The sequence below is a fragment of the Panthera pardus genome, unplaced genomic scaffold, assembly GCF_024362965.1.
Source record: "Panthera pardus isolate Hobbes unplaced genomic scaffold, ASM2436296v1 HiC_scaffold_11, whole genome shotgun sequence".
In the NCBI taxonomy this organism is placed as follows: Eukaryota; Metazoa; Chordata; class Mammalia; order Carnivora; family Felidae; genus Panthera; species Panthera pardus.
The window spans coordinates 10,657,255-10,675,982 of NW_026526666.1; the positions used below are offsets into that span (position 1 = coordinate 10,657,255).

Consider the following 18,728-nt stretch of genomic DNA (forward strand, 5'->3'; position numbering starts at 1 on the left):
TACACTTCTTGTAATGTTTGAGACTCCAAGCTGATGTTCCAGTTAGACAACCGATTATGACTCAAATCCCTAATGGAGGACAAAAGATCATTCTTAGTTTAGTGTTGGAAAACAGACTTCAAGGGGCGGGGACTAAAACAATCTAAAAGCCCTATCAAATGTGAATTTTAATACGCAAAAAAAGAAAAAATGGTTCTAAGGGATGAATAAATATCTAGATTTCAAAACAGCTATTTTACATTTCACTTTTATGAGCTTTTTATTTATTTTATTTTTTAAAGTTTATTTAGAGAGACAGAGTATGAATGGGAGAGGGGCAGAAAGACACACACACACACACACACACACACACACACACACACAGAATCTGAAGCAGGCTCCAGCCTCTGAGCTGTCAGCACAGAGCCTGACATGGGGCTCGAACTCATGAACCGTGAGATCATGACCTGAGCCAAAGCTGGATGCCCAACTGTCATTTTTATGAGTTTTTTAATAAGTAACTAGGGAATACATTCACATGGTTCAATAATCAAAAAGTATAAAAGGAAATACAGTAAGTCTCCCACCCTGTCATCGGCCATACAATTTTCCTCCCCAACAGCAACAAATGAAAATATACCATTTCTTGTGCAGCCTGTCAAATATTCTATGCACGTACTAGCAAAATTTTATAAAACTGGTGGAATAATTTACACAGTAATGTGCCCTTACTTTTTTCACATAACAATGTATCTTGTAGACTGATCATTCCACAGCAGTATTATAGAGTCCCTTCATCCCTTTTAGTGATTATCTTCTACTTTCTTATAATGGACTATACTTTATATATTTTTGAAAGAAAAAATATACTTTCTGTAAAGTAACATAATATGAATATATAATTTGCATAATAAATATTATAATATGTAATAATATACTACATTATACTTTAGGTGTAAATAAAAGAAGACTGACTTTACAAACAAGATAGTGAGCTTCTATATGAGAACTGAGGTTGGTCATATCCTTGACAGAGATACGGTCTTCCTAAAAAAAACAATCTAACTTCAGGGAATAAAAATTCATCTCTAAATTATGTTGATGACGATGACTGTTAGTGGTGGCAGTGGCTAACATTTATTAAGTGGTAGGCACTCTCCTATGTATTTTATACATATTAACTGACTAAAAATCCACACAACAACCTTATGAGGCAAATCCTTTTACAATTCTCACTTGCCCTAGACAGAAACAGGCAGATAAATAATTTGTCAATCCAAGGTCATACAACTAATCAGTGAGGAAGCCATAAACTTGAGATTCCATCTCACTTCTAGCACGTGGTTTGTTAGATATAGCGGAGATTTCGCTGAAATTAGTCAGGAGTCTAAATATTTAAATAGGCTTTAAAAATTCACCTTGATGCTTCCTGGCATCTTTACAGGGCTGAAGTGGAATCCAGCCCACTCAAGCTGTCTGCCCAAGAGATGTATTATACATTACAATATGGCTAGCAATAGGGACACACTAGAGAAACATTACAGATCACTTTATCTCACTGTGCCACCACAGGGAGTTGACAGATGCATGCAGGTTTGAATGATGTCTCTATCACAGCAGAACAATTGGTTCACAGCTAGATCCGTGTCTGTCCATATGTAAAATTTCAGCCACTTTCACTTAGGAGCTTAATTCACACATAACATAACTAAGCCTAGATGAAGCCATCACTTTTCCACAACAGTTCTAAAACCTTTATTCCAAGGTAACTGGCTGGCATCAGATATCAGCTCAAGGACACTCATGACTAGAGGTGTGTGCTGGGAAACGTGAGAGAAAAATAGGAATTTGCTCCACATAAAAACCTTGTATTTGGATACTTTCATCCAATTCACACTTGCGACTGAACAACAAACACTGAATTTTACACAAAAGATATTTACTGTGGCATTTCAACTAAAGAAGAAATTCAGCTCTTCTAATTTAAGTTAGATAGTCCACTTTCTGCTTCAACATGGTTGGTCTGGCAAGTAGAGAGCGAGTACCATCTGTGTAGCAGGCTAGCACAGTGTGATTTAGTTCCACATCTCATGCTTGCTGAAATTTAATTTTTTCCCTTTCATAGATTAAGAGCTTTCATTTTATTTTTTTTTTAATGTTTATTCATTTTTGACAGAGAGAGAGGCAGAGAATGAGCAGGGGAGAGGTAGAGAGAGAGGGAGACACAGAATCCGAAGCAGGCTCCAGGCTCCAAGATGTCAGCACAGAGCCTGACACGGGGCTTTAACTCACAGACCGCGAGATCACGACCTGAGCTGAGGTCGGACGCTCAACCGACTGAGCCACCCAAGTGCCCCAAGAGCTTTCATTTTAACCATACCCGTGCTTCCAAGGCCTTCCCAAACCCTAATCTCTCTGGCAATGTAACTCTTGACTGTATTCATCTCCTGCAGTTCTCTCATGGAAGTCAATGACAACCAGATAATCGCTTTTAAAGGAAACCATAATTTAAAAAATCTAAAGCAATCGAGTTAACCCAACTTACAGATGGCATAAACTATTTTGTATTAAGTATCAGTGAAAACTGTCCAGTGTCTCTAATGGGGGAAAGATTAATTTTCTCTATCTCTTTGAAGAACTTCTAAAGGCTTTTAAATTTTTTTTTTTAATGTTTTATTTTTGAGAGAGAGAGAGAGCGAGCACGAGACAGGGAGGGGCAGAGAGAAAGGGAGACACAGAATTCAAAGCAGTCTTTAGGCTCCGAGCTGCCAGCACAGAGCCTGATGCAGGGCTCAAACCCACCAACCGTGAGATCATGATCTGAGCCAAAGTCGATCAGTCAACCGACTGGGCCACCCAGGTGCCCCAACCTCTAAAGGCTTTTTGATAGAATCCAAAGGATACCTGAAATACTCTGGAGCCTCCCTAGAGGACAATGCTATCTTAAGAATATACACCTCAGATGCCACAAGTGCACTGGCATGGCGCTCGCTAGGGGTGTTGCCTTGCAGAACAGATTGCCTGGGCCCGCAAAAGGATTAATATGCCTTTCTTTGGCTAGAGATTTACAACACTGGCCCTCAATGGAGGAAAAGAAAAAAGAAACAGCTAATTCAAAACCCAAACTCCTATTTTATGGATGTCTGAGCCATGTTCAGACCGTGGTTCTTTGTGTAGGCTGTTCAACTGTGTTGTGCCAGCCAACAGGAGGAAAGGCCAGACTCACAGAAGGGTGTTCATTTAGAAGAAAGCAACACTAATGATCCACAAAACCTCCGGAACTTGTGTTATATCGCCAAAAGCCTAATCAGTTCAGTATTTCCAGTTAATCTACCAAAATAGTGTTTTAATTCTGTGAGATATACACTAGTGATATCCTATTTTGGTGTCAGTTTTTCAATAAAGTTTTGATTATGGATAAAAAAAAAGAATATATGCCTCAGAGGTCAGAACCCCATAATGAGGCTCTGTGGACCCCTTCTGTGACAAATCCACATTAGGTGGAAGTTTAAAAACACTAACAGTGAACTACAATACACTCCTAAAATAGTGCTAGCATTGAAAACAACTACAGTAGTTCCCCCAACCCCCTTATCCACGGTGTGGCTTTCTGTGACTTCAGGTGTTCACAGTCACCCAGGATCTGGAAGCAGATGATCCTAACACTATGCTGCAAATGCCTGCATCGTTCACCTCACTTCATTTCATCATGCAGGCATTTTATCATCCCATAGCATCATAAGAAGGGTGAGTACAGCACAGTGTTTTGAGAGAGACTGCATTCATTTAACTCTTATTATAGTACATTGTTATAACTGTTTTGTTATTATTGCTGTTAATGCCTTACTGTGCCTAATTTATAAATTTTACCATAGGTGTGTATGTGTAAGAAAAAACATGGTAATATATATAGGGTTCAGTGCTATCCATAGTTTCAGGCAACCACTGGGGGTCTTGGAATGTATCTCCCATGAATAAGGGGGGAAGGGGACTACTATAGTGTGAATCAGTATAACTTTAAGTTATCAAAATACCAGCTGTCTGACTAGAATTATATGGATTGATCTGCTCATCAGGTACCATGTGCCAGGCACTGTGCTAAATGCTAGGGTTACAAGCTGTCAACTTTAGCAACCTTTTTGTCTTTTTTGAAAGCAACATTGATAGTACTCAGGTGCAGTCACTGGAGAACTAAAGATAGATTCAACATCAACTTAACCCTTCCCCCTCTTCCCTGGAAATGGGCAAATTCTTTTATATCTAAATTTCACTCTGGAATTTAATCATGACATGTGAATATGGGAATGCATAGACACATGCTTTCCATAACCATGCCTTTCCTATTTCTTTTTGTAAAGTACTCCAGGGGCGCTTGGGTGGTTCAGGTGGTTATGTGTCCAACTTCAGCTCAGGTCATGATCTCACGGTTCATGGGTTCGAGCCCCAGGTCGGGCTCTGTGCTGACAGCTCAGAGCCTGGACCCTGCTTCGGATTCTGTGTCTCCCTCTCTCTCTCTGCCCTCCCCCACTCAAGCTCTGTCTCTGTCTCAAAAATAAATGCTTTTTAAAAATTAAAAAAAATAATAAAGTACTCCAAAACAGCTGAAGACTAAAATTGAAAGACTTCTATTATCAGATATAAAACTCCTAGATTATGAATTTGAATGATTTTTTAAAGTTTCTCATCATCATTCCCAGTGGCCAATCATTAATTCCATTTAGTCTGGATAATAAGCTAATGCTAGTGTTAGGCTTTTTTTTTTTAAAGTGGTAGTCCTGAAATGAAGAAGTATCTTTCAAATATTTTCACTTTGAATATCCCTAAGATGAACCTGAAGTAATCTAATGCTTGATAAATATAACCTAAAGAGTCTAGCTTTGTAACAGCCAATTATCTTTCCTTTATTTTTAAACACCACTAATATCTGAATATTTATGGATACGATGTTTGGAGAGTAAAGGTCTCACAGAAGGCCTTATCTCAATGTTGTCAACTCAGCTCCCACTCATGCCAATTTACAGGGATGTAGCTGTAATAAGTGATGAATTATTAAAGTTCTTGATATCATGTGGAGCCAGAGGTGCCATTAATGTAGTCGTTTAGTACCATCAGGGTGTAAATAATTTATAGAATGTACAGAGCAATCACAATGCTCTGAGGAGGAAATTAAGGTCTGCAAGGCAATTGCAAAAAAATCCTGCAGCATCAGAGATGCACGGGTTCTCTTCTGCCCAGTCACATGTGTACACTTCTGAGTCATCATCAATCTTTTTTGTTTTTGAGAATCTGCAGCACTAATAGGCTATGCTGTGAACTTCAGCAACAACAATGCTTTAAAAGTGAAAAGGGCCCTTCACTGAAATTAAAAGGATACATCATATCCACTAGTTTGGGTATGACAATGCTACACGGATTTTATCCAGCAAAATTTGCCCTTTTGTGAATGGAAATCACTGTCTTGTTAATTAAAGTATATCTAGCATAATTTATTTTTAAAAATAATACTCAGGATTGACATTACAATCAATCACCATACTGGTTTTAAACAAGTTGATGGCCTTGAGTACTCCTGGAGTATACGAAAGACAAGGATTCCAAAACAACTCTTAAAATTCTGTCTGCTTGTAGGTTTTTCTTCTACTACTACCAGCGTTACACCAAAGGCTATTCCTTCTTGGAACTGTCGGCTTTCTTGTCTATAACGGTGCTACCTGTGGTTTTTCTAATTCATTGCTTCTAATCAACTGTCATAGGTAGGAAACCCCAATGCATGTTAGAACTATCTGAAATGGGAGTAAATGAGATCTGAGTGAGAGTCTGAGCAGCTCCGTTTATGAAGAAATGCTTCCTGGAAGCATTTTGGTTTTTTGGTTGAACCAGAGATGGCTAGAGATGTTGGGTAAATTATCTTTAGCATAAATGAGATTTTATTATAGCATGAAGCATAATGCAATTCCAAATTAAATAGTCTATCCTTCACTTACATCACTTATTCGTAATATAATGTATATGAATCCAAAAAGTTGGAGGTGGTAAGAAGATGGCAGCATTCATTTCAAGAATCAGAGGCATGTTTTGTTTTCTTCCATTATCTTTTGCTGGATTCTTAATGACTGAAAATGTCGCTTCACTGGAAGAAATACAATTTTAGTATATGTGCTACCGAAGCAAGCACCCATTGGAAGGAATACAACAAAAAACCAGGAAATATGAATTCTACAGTTACACTTAGGAATAGAGTTTCCATGTGCCCAGTTCTGGGCCCCTGGGCAAGGCATTCAACCTGTCTAATCTTCAGTCTCTTCTACATTTAACTGTACCAAACTCACCCAACTGCTCAGATTTAAAAAAAAAATTATATATATAAAATGCTTAGAAGACAAATGAGCATGTATATAGTAAGCTACTACTGGATGGTCCAGCATTATCACTTTTTCTGAGTATTTATGTATTTTATACACAGATATAATCCACTTACCAAGCCAATTAATTAATTGGAACTACTCCCCTACATTAACTTAAAAGTAGTAAACTAAATATTGCTTATGAGCTCCAATTTTAAACTTTTTTTTAAATGTTTATTTTTGAGAGAGAGAGAGAGCATGAGCAGGGGAGGGGCAGAGAGAGAGGGAGACACAGATTCCAAAGCAGGTTCCAGGATCTGAGCTGTCAGCATAGAGCCTGATGTGGGGTTTGAACTCAGGAACCGTGAGATCATGACCTGAGCCAAAGTCGGACACTGAACCACCCAGGCACCTAACTCAAATTTTATGAGAAAGATTCCAATAACAAGGCAGTCCACCAAAGGTTTGGTCAAGTTATTGAAATACATACCTATATCACAAGATTTGATGTTTTAGAATAACCCAGTGATCTTTGGATCTATTCTATATATAGACACATAATTATGAAGAGATATCTACCAGGAACTTATTAGAAAAGCAAAATCATAAAATAAAAAGAAACCTAAATATTTATCAAAATGGGATCACTAAAATAACTTATGAAAGTTCCATACAACAGATATTTCTGCAGCAATAACACATTTATTTATGCATGGTACACTATATGGCTTCCTTCATGTGTGTGCATACATATGTGCACACATTTAAAAAAAAAAAGAAAAAAGATATATATATGCGTAGAACTTTGAGAAGTATACCCAAGAAACAGTTGACAGTGGGTTTTCCTTAGGTGGGACAAAGGAACTGTTATTTTTCCACTTTATATGCTTTAACAGTTTACTATGGGAAAATATTGTCTAAAATTAAACTCACAAAATCTATCTTCAACCGCGGTGCCTGGGTGGCTCAGTCAGTTAAGTGTACGACTTCGGCTCAGGTCATGATCTCACAGTTGAGTTTGAGCCCCAAGTCAAGCTCTGTGCTAACAGTGTGGAGCCTTAAACCCGCTTATTCTGTGTCTCCCTCTCTCTCTGCCCCTCTCCCACGTGCTCTCTCTCTCAAAAATAAAATAAAAACATTAATAATTTTTTTTAAAAAAAATCTATCTTCAACCAAGAATGTAACTAGGAAAGATTTTAATTGTTACTCTTCTAAGAAATTAGAATTCTTCCTACAGAATGTTTTTCAGAATAACACCCTAAATTGACCAAATTAGGCTAATTACAAACTGGACAAAAGGAAAAAAAAAAACAAAAACTAGATGTTTTCTTGTATTCCTAATCAGTAATATACCTCAGAAAGATAGTGGAAAATGCAAACATACTAGACTTAGTTTTTGGACTGATTTATGAAACACTAAACTCCACTGCAGAACCCAGTGAGCAGGTAAAATTTAAGCAAGCAGCACAAAACCATTGCATACTAATAAAATAATAATTCAGCAATTGAAGAACAAATGCTGTTGCTTAGACATGAAAATATATAGAAAGCTATGCATTTTCCATCATCATTAGTAAGCATTTTCTGGGTATCAACTGGGTTCACATCTTTATATCAGATTATTTATGCATTATTGGTGTTATAAAGATTTTTAGGAGTGAATGGATATTAAAACAAGTTATCTTATCATTTACATCATTGATAGAAAAGGAAGGTCTAACCAAAGCCAAGCATTGGCTGGGTTTTTCATTATTAATGTAATCCATCGTTCCTTAACATCCACCTAGCTTAACCTGGCACAAAGTCTAGTATCTCCTCAAATAAGCATATCGATGCTCTGGGTTGGTTATGCTTTTCTTGCAGCAACCTGACAAGATTTTGATTATGTAAGCAAGACATAATAGTGATTTTGCAAACAGATGTGTGAAAAATAAAAATGTAAGAGAAACCCAAAGCTAAGAAGTATTGTTACACATTTATTTATGCCACACTTCACTGATGTTGCACTATTTATGATTTAACTTTAAAACTGCTAATCACCATTAGTTATTCTGATAGTTATTTCTACAGTTGTTTGTTAAAATGACATAAGTTGTTTCTGGGGGAAAAACTGGGGAAGGACAAGGAAAGGAGAAAGGTAAAAAAAAAAAAAAAAAGAAAAAAAAAAGCACGCACTTTAAAAAAAAAAAAAGGCTTATAGCAAGGTAAAACTTGTATTAACTATTCTGCTCCTCTGGTTTTTGTCCCAAACATAAAATTAAAAATTTAGATGGGATCTAGTTACTTAAATTGATTTTTTATTTGCATGAGCTGAACATCTTAACATTTTTGATGACTGGAATATTACAGAATAAACCAGGTAAGTCACTTACTTTGGCAAGGAAAAGAAAATAGTGCATAAGAATGCTGCATAAGATTCCAGATTTTTTAAAAAATATTTTTGTTACACTTTTAATAGGATGTGTTTTCTCTGCTAAATGCCAGTTTTCCATTAGTATTTAAGGACCTTTAAAACATAAAATGTACCATATAAAATGTCATGGACCAAAGATGAGGGAAATGTATTTTCTAGCATCAGGATTCTTTGAATATCCATGTGCAGACTATATATGTTGTGTATTAAGAAAAGCAAAATATTTTTAATATATTAAAACATAAGCAGGACAATATTCCCTATTAAAATGTAAGTGTCCTCCAAAGCATAAAGGACTTCTAAAGAATTAAGCACAGATCTCAATTAACATTCAATAAGCAACAACTGCCCATGGTTCAGTACTTCTCTACCACTGCTGCAGCATCATCAGAGAAGACCCTAACATACTGATGCTAGGGTCTCACCCCAGACCAATCAAATCAGAATCACTGGGGTGTGGGGCTCAAGTAACAGTATTTTGTAAAAGCTCTCCAAGTGACAGTCAGCCCTGAGAATGATTGCACTCATCCAGAAATCTAATACACCAAAATCTGTGGCCAGAGGATGCTCTGTTGAGATTCTTTCAATTCTTTCCCTTTTCTTGAGCCTATAATAAACCTGTCAACAAAGATTTGACACCCACCATTTGCCAGGCAACACGCTAAGCAAACATGAACAAAACAGACATTTTGGGAGTTTATATGATCCCTCTTGGAGTTTACAGGATCACCTAGAAGTCTCACTGACACCCAGATGCCACTAAATTGTATTTACTATCAAGATGAAATTCCTATAAAATAAATTCCTATTTGTAACACAGGAAGGAAGGATAAAAGGGGTAAAGGAAGTTATGGATGCTTTTATTTCTATTTAATACATTTGTTTTGCTTTTTTTTTTTTAAATTGAAATCCAAGTTAGTTAACATATAGTGTAATAACAATTTCAGGAATAGAACTTAGTGATTCATGACTTAACACATCACCCAGAGCTAATCCCAACAAGCGTACTCCTTAATGCCCCTAGCCCATTTAACCCATCCCCCCCACCCAACACGCCACCAGCAACCCTCAGGTTGTTCTCCATATTTAAGAGTCTCTTATGGTTTGTCTCCCTCTTGTTATCTTATTTTTGCTTCCCTTCCCTATGTTCATCTATTTTGTTTCTTAAATTCCACATATGAGTGAAGTCATATTAGTCTTTCTCTGACTTATTTTGCTTGGCATAACACCCTCTAGTTCCAACCACATTGTTGCAAATCGCAAGTATTCATTCTTTTTGATTGCCAAGTAATATTCCAATGTGTGTGTGTAGACACGTGTGCGCGCGTGCGCACACACACACACACACACACACACACATCACATCTTCTTCATCCAGTCATCAGTCGATGGACATTTGGGCTCTTTTTATACTTTGGCTATTGTCGACAGCACTGCTATAAACAATGGGGTGCATATGTCCCTTCAAATCAGCATTTTTGTATCCTTTGGACAAATACCCAGTAGTGCAATTTCTGGGTTGTAGGGTAGTTCTATTTTTAACTTTTTGAGGAACCTCCATACTGTTTTCCAAAGTGGCTGCAGTGTTTTCCAGTTTACATCCCCATCAGCAGTGCCAAAGAGATCCTCTTTCTCTGCATCCTTACCATTATCTGTTGTTGCCTGAGTTGTTAATGTTAGCCATTCTGACAAGTGTGAGGTGGTATCTCATTGTGGTTTTGATTTGTATTTCCCTGATGATGAGTGATGGGGAGCTTCTTTTCATGTGTGTGTTAGCCATCTGGATGTCTTCTTTGGAAAAGTGTCTATTCATGTCTTTCACCCATTTCCTCACTGGATTATTTGTTTTTTGAGTGTTTAGTTTGATAAGGTCTTTACAGATTTTGGATACTAGCCCTTTTCTTGATATGTCACTTGCAAATAACTTCTCCTATCCCATTGGTTGCGTTTTAGTTTTGCTGACTGTTTCCCTCTCTGTGCAGAAGATTTTACCTCAATCCCAATAGTTCATTTTTGCTTTTGTTTCTCTTGCCTCCAGAGACATGTCAAGTAAGAAATTGCTGCAGCTGAGGTCAAAGAGGTTGTTGCCTGCTTTCTCCTTAAGGATTTTGATGGCTTCCTGTCTTACGTTTAGGTCTTTCATCCATTGAGTTTACTTTTGTGTGTGGTGTAAGAGAGTGGTCCAGGTTCATTCTTCTGCATGTCGCTGTCCAGTTTTCTCAGCACCATTTGCTGAAGAGACTCTTTTTTCCTGGATATTCTTTCCTGCTTTGTCAAAGATTAGTTGGCTATACATTTGTGGGTCTATTTCTGAGTTCTCTATTCTGTTCCATTGACATAAGTGTCTGTTTTTGTGCCAGTACCACACTGTTTTGATGATTACGGCTTTGTAATACAGCCTGAAGTCTGGAATTGTAATGCCTCCAGGTTTTCTTTTTCAGGATTGCTTTGGCTATTTTGGGTCTTTTCTGGTCCCATACAAATTTTATAATTGTTTGTTCTAGCTCTGTGAAGAATGCTGGTGTTATTTTCATAGGGACTGCACATTTGTTTTGCTTTTTAAAAAATGAGTATATATGCCCTTTTATAATTTATGTATGCTTTTAAAAAATTTTTTATTTTGAGAGAGCGAGAAAGAAAGCGAGAACGTGCGTGAACAGGGGAGAAGGGCCAGGGGGAGGGGGCAGAGGAAGAGAGGCTCCATGCTCAGCACTGAGCCTGATGCGGGGCTCAATCCCATGATCCTGAACTGAGATCATGGCCTGAGCCGAAATCAAGAGTCAGACACTCAACTGAATGAGCGACCCAGACGCCCCTATGTAAGCTTTTTAAAATAAGATTTTTTTTTTTCAAGATTTTACTTTTAGGTAATCTCTACACCCAACATGGGGCTCAAACTTACAACCCTAAGATCAAGAGTCACAAGCTCCACCAACTGAGCCAGCCAGGTACCCCAAATAAGATTTTAAATTTATTCACTTATTTGGAGAGAGCACACACGCATGAGCACAAGCAGGAGAGACAGAGAGAGAGAGAAAGAGAGAGAATCCCAAGCAGGTTTTGCACCATCAGGGCAGAGCCCGAACTCAATGCTGGGCTCAAACTCATGAATCGTGAGATGATGTCCTGAGCCAAAACCAAGAGCCAGATGTTCAACAGACTAAGCCATCCAGGTGCCCCACCCCCACCCAAACCAGGATTTTCAAAATCAATTTGTAGTTACATGCAGCAAGAAATATTAGTTAATTCTTGGATAATCCTTGGCTACATAATTTCACTGGGGAGGACTGGGATTTGGGCTTGGGTATGAGAGCCCATAGCAAAGCTAATGACCCTAGGTTTCTTTCCTTTTTGCAGTAAAGAAGTAAATCCCTTAACTATTGTTTCCATGCCCAGCAAGATCTTATCTGAAAGGGCAAAGGTTGAAGGTAAAAATCCTTAGGGGTTTACTAAGCACGCTATCACTCTTCTTTCCAAGTGGTTCTGACATCTAAAATTAAGTGCCACTCAGGGCAAGGCAAGCACTGGAGGCAAAGTTAATTAAGAGAAACAAACAGACTGCACAAAGAAAACTAATTAAAGCAATACCACTTTCCCCCTACCAAGTTATCAAAAACAAAACTTTTAATAATAATCAATGCTAGATAAAGTGTGTTAAGGCACTTTCAGGGGGACCTGGGCGGCTCAGTCGGTTAAGTGTCTGACTTCGGCTCAGGTCGTGATCTCGTGGTTTGTGAGTTTGAGTCCTGCATCGGGCTCTGTGCTGACAGCACAGAGCCTGGAGCCTGCTTTGGATTCTGTGTCTCCCCCTCTCTCTGCCCCTCCCATGCTCATGCTTGCTCTGTGTCTGTCTCTAAATAATAAATGTTAAAAAAAAAAAAAAAAGACAGGCACTTTCATAGTGCCAAAACAAGTTTAAATTATGCTGGGCTCAATGTAAAATATCAAGATAATTCAGGGTAGACCTGTGTTAACAACCAGTCCTAAATGATCTGTATCAGATATATATTAGTTCAGACATAAGGTTCTCTCATTGTAGGCTTTCTCACTTGGGTATCTTCTGAACTAATAAAAATGCCTTGAAGATCGCAAAAGATTTCATGGGATCACATCTGTTTGCCACTTCCCCAGACAGACCAAGATAAAAATGAAATATGTTAAATCTTTAGTACAATGAAAGAAAAGCATATTGTATAAGCTTTGAAATGATTTCTGGAAGTCAAACAATTCATTATAACAGTAGTATGCAAGCCAAGGACAATATATACTTGATTCTGGAAACACTATAGTAGTATATTCCCATCCCCCCAAAACGTACTTTAGGAATTTTCCAGCAGGTCTGTTTCTTTTGAAGAATAAAACTGGTGTTTCTCCTAGCACCTAGAAAGACAGGGCATGTGAAAGACAAAATGCCTTTTGAAGTACCCCAACTCTAGAAACAGATGGCTGCTGTACAGGTAGGAATGAGGTTGTACAGGCTATTAAAAACTCCTCAAACCACAGCTGTAAACGATGACACTCTATGTGCTACTGATTATTCATTAATATTTAGTAAATATCTAATAGATGCTACAAAGTCCTATAAAAACAAAAATTATTTGTGCATGGAAAAAGTTTTTCTGAATTTTAGTACACTTACACAAAACACCTCAGACAGAGTAGGATGGGAGCTACAGTCAGTAGTAACTTAATGTGCCTATATTTAGAATTTTTCTCTTTTGGTAAAAAAAAAAAAAGAAAAGAAAAGAAAAGAAAAGAAAAGAAAAGAAAGAAAGAAAAAAAAAGATGATGTTAAAATACAAATAATTAGCTAATACCCTGATTCATTCACAATGTTTCCTATAGAAAATGAGATGCCTTAAAAAGAAATCATCTAATAAGATATATAAAAGACTAGAGAAGCAAATGAGTAGACTGCTTTGAATTTATCCTGATCTACCTCCTCAGAGGGGAAAATCACACACTTTAATTCAAGTACTTACTACATTCCTTCAACAAATGTTTTTGAGTACCTACTACTGCTGATCACTGTTCATCTACAGCAACGAACAAAAATCCACACCCTCATAATATTTACAATCTACTGAAAAGAAGACAAAGTAAAATATGTAGCATGTCAGAAGATGATGCCTGCTAAAGGCAAAAAGAGGGCCAAGGGAGTTGGGGCTGTCTCTGGGAGAGGAGAGATAACCTGAAGGTCCTGAGATTGTGGAGACTGGTGTAAACAAGAATCAAGGGCATAATGAGACTGGTGGTGATGGTCTCCTGGCAGACACTAGTTGTGGTGAGAATGTGACAGATAAGGGGAATGATGGGGTAGGGAATCTTTCCAGTTCTTTACTCCGAAGTGTAGACTTGGAACAGAGTGATATTATCCATAGCAAAAAGAGTTTCCTCTGATTTCTGACCTACGGAAGCCTAGAGGCCAAGAGAAGGAAGTTCTATCTGGGTTTGATCAGAGCAAACCAGGCCTCTTAAACCACTGCAGGCGGGGCGCCTGGGTGCCTCGGTCAGGCATCCCATTTCGGCTCAGGTTGTGATCTCAAGCCCCATGTCGGGCTCTGTGCTGACAGCTCAGAGCCTGAAGCCTACTTTGGATTCTCCCCCACTTACATTCTGTCTCTCTCCCAAAAATAAATAAACATTAAAAAAAAATTAAACCACTGCAAGCTCAGTTTCATGACCTCTGTGTAAGAAGTATGGTGAGGGGCGCCTGGGTGGCTCAGTCAGTTGAGAGTCTGACTTTGGCTCAGGTCATGATCTCACAGTATGGGGTTGGAGCCCCGCATCAGTCTCTGTGCTGACAGCTCAGAGCCTGCAGCCTGCTTCAGATTCTGTGTCTCCCTATCTCTGCCCCTCCCCTGCTTGCTTGCTCGCTCACTCTCTCTCTCTCTCTCAGAAATAAACATTAAAAAATTAAGAAAAAAATAGTATGGTGAAAAGTATCATGGACACAACAAAATGGATGGAGGAAGTGGAAAATAATGGATGATTGTAATAAATGAGGTAAATGAAGGACTTCAGAAGAAAGGAAATCACATCTGTACTTTTTAAAAGGACTCATTTTCAGTTCACCACCTTGTGGTTTAAAGCAATTAAAGTTCTTTTCACATTTCAGCTAGATTATACAACCAAAGAGTATCAAGTTACGTCAAAGTTATGGTCCTGCCTCTCATAGTTTTCTTCATAACATACAATGAAAGGCTGATAGTTCATTTTCAGAAAACATATGTACATCTGAAATAAGCTTAGGAGGCCCTCAAATCAACTCCCCTAACATATCACTTTCTAAAACCTAAAAATGTTTTCCAAAGAGTATCTTAATCCTTACCAGTATCACTATAAATGCAGAACAGAAGCATATTACAGATTACCTGCCCCTTTAGAAAGGAAGTATGAAGTACAGACAAAGCTATGCAGTTTTTCCTTGACATCACACAAGTTACTGATAGTGAGCTCAGGACCTTTGAAGGGATAAAGGATGGCTCCACCTGTTAACTAACAGTGAAAACATTTTGCCAATGTCACTTAACAGCAAGACACTGACCTTTGTGTAAATTTGGACTTCCTAGAATTATTCTACATAAGTTAATGTCCTCTTTGTATGCTAAAGAACTCATCAATTCACAACTATTCTCAAAGAACAAATGCAAACAAATCTTTTTTTTTTTTTTAACGTTTATTTTTGAGAGAGAGAGAGAGAGCACTGACACCAGTGCAACTGGGGGGGGGGGGTGTCGGGGGGGGGGGGGGACAGAGGATTTGAAGCTGGATCTGCACTGACAGCAGTGAGCCCAATGTAGGGCTCGACTCGCGAACTGAGATCACGACCTGAGCTGAAGTCGGATGCTCAACCAACTGAGCCACCCAGGCGCCCCACACACAAATCTTAAAGTTGCTATAATGAGAACAGAAGAGACAAGAAAGAAACTATAATTAACTAAATACGTATGAAAACTCATTAATCTAATACAGCAGTGATTCCCTAATTCCCTAATACATGATAAAAGTTTTTACCAGTCCACAGTGAAATGAAAACTGTAAGGACAAGGTTACAAGTTTTCCATAAAGCTAAATATATTTAATGTACAGACTTGTCCTTATTTCTAAAATTATGTGATCCCTAATTTTGGGGGGCTGTCATGAAATGACCATGACAACAAATAACTGGAGGAAAGGAGGATTTTTTTTTGTACTTTGTTGTTTTTTGGGTTTTTTTTGTTTTTTTGTTTTTTTTGAGACTGTGCACCCACGAGCAGGGGAAGGGCAGAGGGGGAGGTCAAGGGCGAAGGGTGAGGGGCAAGGGACAGGGAGAGGGAATCTTTAATCAGGCTTCACGCCCAGTACAGAGCCCAATGCGGAGCTTGATCTCACAACTGTGAGATCATGACCTGAGCCGAAATCAAGAGTCAGATGCTCAGCTGACTGAGCCACCCAGGCACCCACAGGAAAGGGGTTCTAATGGTGTCACTTGGCAAAACAGAAGTTGACTAATACATCTGGTCCTCCAGTGTGTGTGTGTGTGTGTGTGTGTGTGTGTGTGTGTGTGTGTAAAATCGGAACAATGTAATACAGAGCTGAGCACCCATGGACAATCCAGTCAAATTTTATATTAACCAAATAAAATTTGAAAGAGTTTTTTTTTTTAAGAGTTTCTGATATAGAGAAGCATAAAGACAGTATCTAAATAGGTTTCTGTCTCAGAAAAACTCCATTCCTTTCTATCTTTGTCACACACACAATACTCCTGACACCAGATGTAGGATTTTTTTCCCCACACCAACCAATTTTCCAACACCAACTGGATGTCCCACAATTCAGTTCTGACATTCATGGGAGTTAGAGAAGACCCTACAAAAGTTCAGTCCCACAAGACTGCCCCCCACTTCAACCCCACAGCCAATCTTACTTCTCTGTAAGAAGTGTAGTGAAAATATCACAGATACAAACTCTAAGTACAAGTAGTAGATCCCCATAACTTCTATCCAGTTTGACTACAAATCCAAGGCTCCCATGATCCCATCTTTGGATACAACCATCTGCTAGAACAGCTTACAGAACTCAAGGAAGCAGGTTTACTGATTTATTATACAATACAGAATGTAGTAAAGAACACAGATTAACAGCCAGATAAAGAGATCCATAGGGTGAGATCCGGAAGGGTCGGTCTGGTGCAGGAGCTTCTGTCCCTGTGGAGCTGAGGTCTGGCACCCTCCCGGCACATAGATATATATGTTCACCACCCTAGAAGCTCTTCAAAGCTCATACTTTTAGAATTTTTATGGAATATTCATCACATGGGTATCACCAATTATTAACTCAACCTCTAGCCCTTCTTCCTTTCTAGGAGAATGGGAGTGGGGCTGAAAGTTCCAAGCTTCTAATCATGGCTTCTTGGTCTTCAGTATGGGGGATAACCCATACTGAAGCTATCCAAGAGCCCACCAAGAGCTGCCTCTCGATCAAAAGATACTCATATCACCCAGGAAATTCTAAGGGATTAACGAGCTCTGTGTCCAGAATCAGGGTCAAAGACCATGTATTAGAACACAAGATGCTCCCAGTGCTCTCATCACTTAGGAAAGGTTTTCAGGAGCTCTGTGCCACCAACCAGACTGAGAGACCAATATATATATATATTTTCTATTATTTCACAGCCCACCTTGGTCTCTGGCCACAGACCACCTTACAAGCAAAAAGATATACATCTCAAAAGATTGAGACACATTAGAATCCCGTTTAGTCATTAATAATTGCACTAGTCCAACATCATTATCATATGAAAATGCTTTCCAGGCAAGGCCACTCTGGCTTGCAAGCTTCCAATCTTGTCAGGTAACAAAAGCAGCAGTGGTGTTAGGCAAACACAGTTTCACCCTTTCAGGCATCTGGTATAACTGAGCTAAGAGATGATATTGTCTCTCACTCTGAGCCCCTTCTGCGGTGTTAACATTGGATTTTCCTCATTATACAATCCACTGATTCATTCCTTCACCCTCAGATACTACTGCCCCTTCTCTCCATTTATACTCAAACTCTTCTACCTTTGGAAGGGACATGAGGTTCAGCTACTGTGCTGATCTAGATTGCCAAGAGCAATAATATTCTAGCAGGTACCTCCCCCTCAGTCCATGCATTCAGTTATGAAAGGTTACACAGATGTAGAACCATTGGGCTATTTTTACCACCAAGCAATATAGTGGCATTCACCGTTAACCTCAATTTTGCCAGATGAGGCGAAGGCACAACACACCCTACCAGGCCCTTAGGAATTCTAACCCAAGTTTAAGAATACAGTTTCTTGCTTAGGAATCATCACTTATTTTCAGAACTTTGTATCTGTAACACTGGTCCTATGACCAGTGTATCATGCACAAAAGAAAAAAGCTGAGGTGATGTGAGGAAGAAAGGAAAAGTAGAGACATTACACGAGGACACTCCTCTGTCGGTAAGAACTGCATACTCATCCTGGCATCCTTCACCACCCTCTCATCCCTTCAGATCTACCAGAAAAAGAGGACTCGATCCAGTGGTGCCGCTCCATCAGCCCTACCTCATGTTGAGCGAAAGCACAATCTCAGAAACTTATGTAAGCCATACATTCAGGTCTTTATCTCCCATTTTAAACAACCAGTGTTTTAACTGACCATTCAATTCTCTATTAAAGTAGTACTCTGAAAAGGATCTCTCTCTGCCCATTTGTTGGACATTATGGGTTGTGCATTCCTCGGTCTGAATAAATCATGGTTAGCCATCCAAACTGTTACAATTATCTTCTGTTCCTGTTCTTTTATAGTATCGTGAGCATTTGCATCTACTGTCAGAGAAGCCAAGCCCAGTCCAGAGTCTGTTCTACTCCTGGGTTACAGCATCAGTCTCATTTTCTGGCTATATTCAAGGCCTTCCCGACAGGAAATCTGCCACCTAGCCATCTAACAGTCTCTACTGTGCTTGCAGGTATAAAGTTCTTACCGGCATTTTGTGCCTCAGAA

The 18,728-nt window shown here is 38.8% G+C and overlaps 1 protein-coding gene across 4 annotated transcripts in view; it reads right to left on the reverse strand.

Moving 5' to 3' along the window:
• Window positions 1-18,728, reverse strand: part of LRIG2 (leucine rich repeats and immunoglobulin like domains 2) — a 63,906-nt gene that overhangs the window by 31,671 nt on the left and 13,507 nt on the right. For 3 of the 4 annotated variants that reach the window (XM_053891051.1, XM_053891057.1, XM_053891055.1), the window contains one exon: window positions 4-69. The exons of the other annotated variant lie outside the window; for it this stretch is intronic. In XM_053891051.1, the coding sequence (XP_053747026.1) occupies window positions 4-69 (66 nt within the window). The remainder of the gene's footprint in view (window positions 1-3; window positions 70-18,728) is intronic. 4 annotated transcript variants of the gene reach the window in all.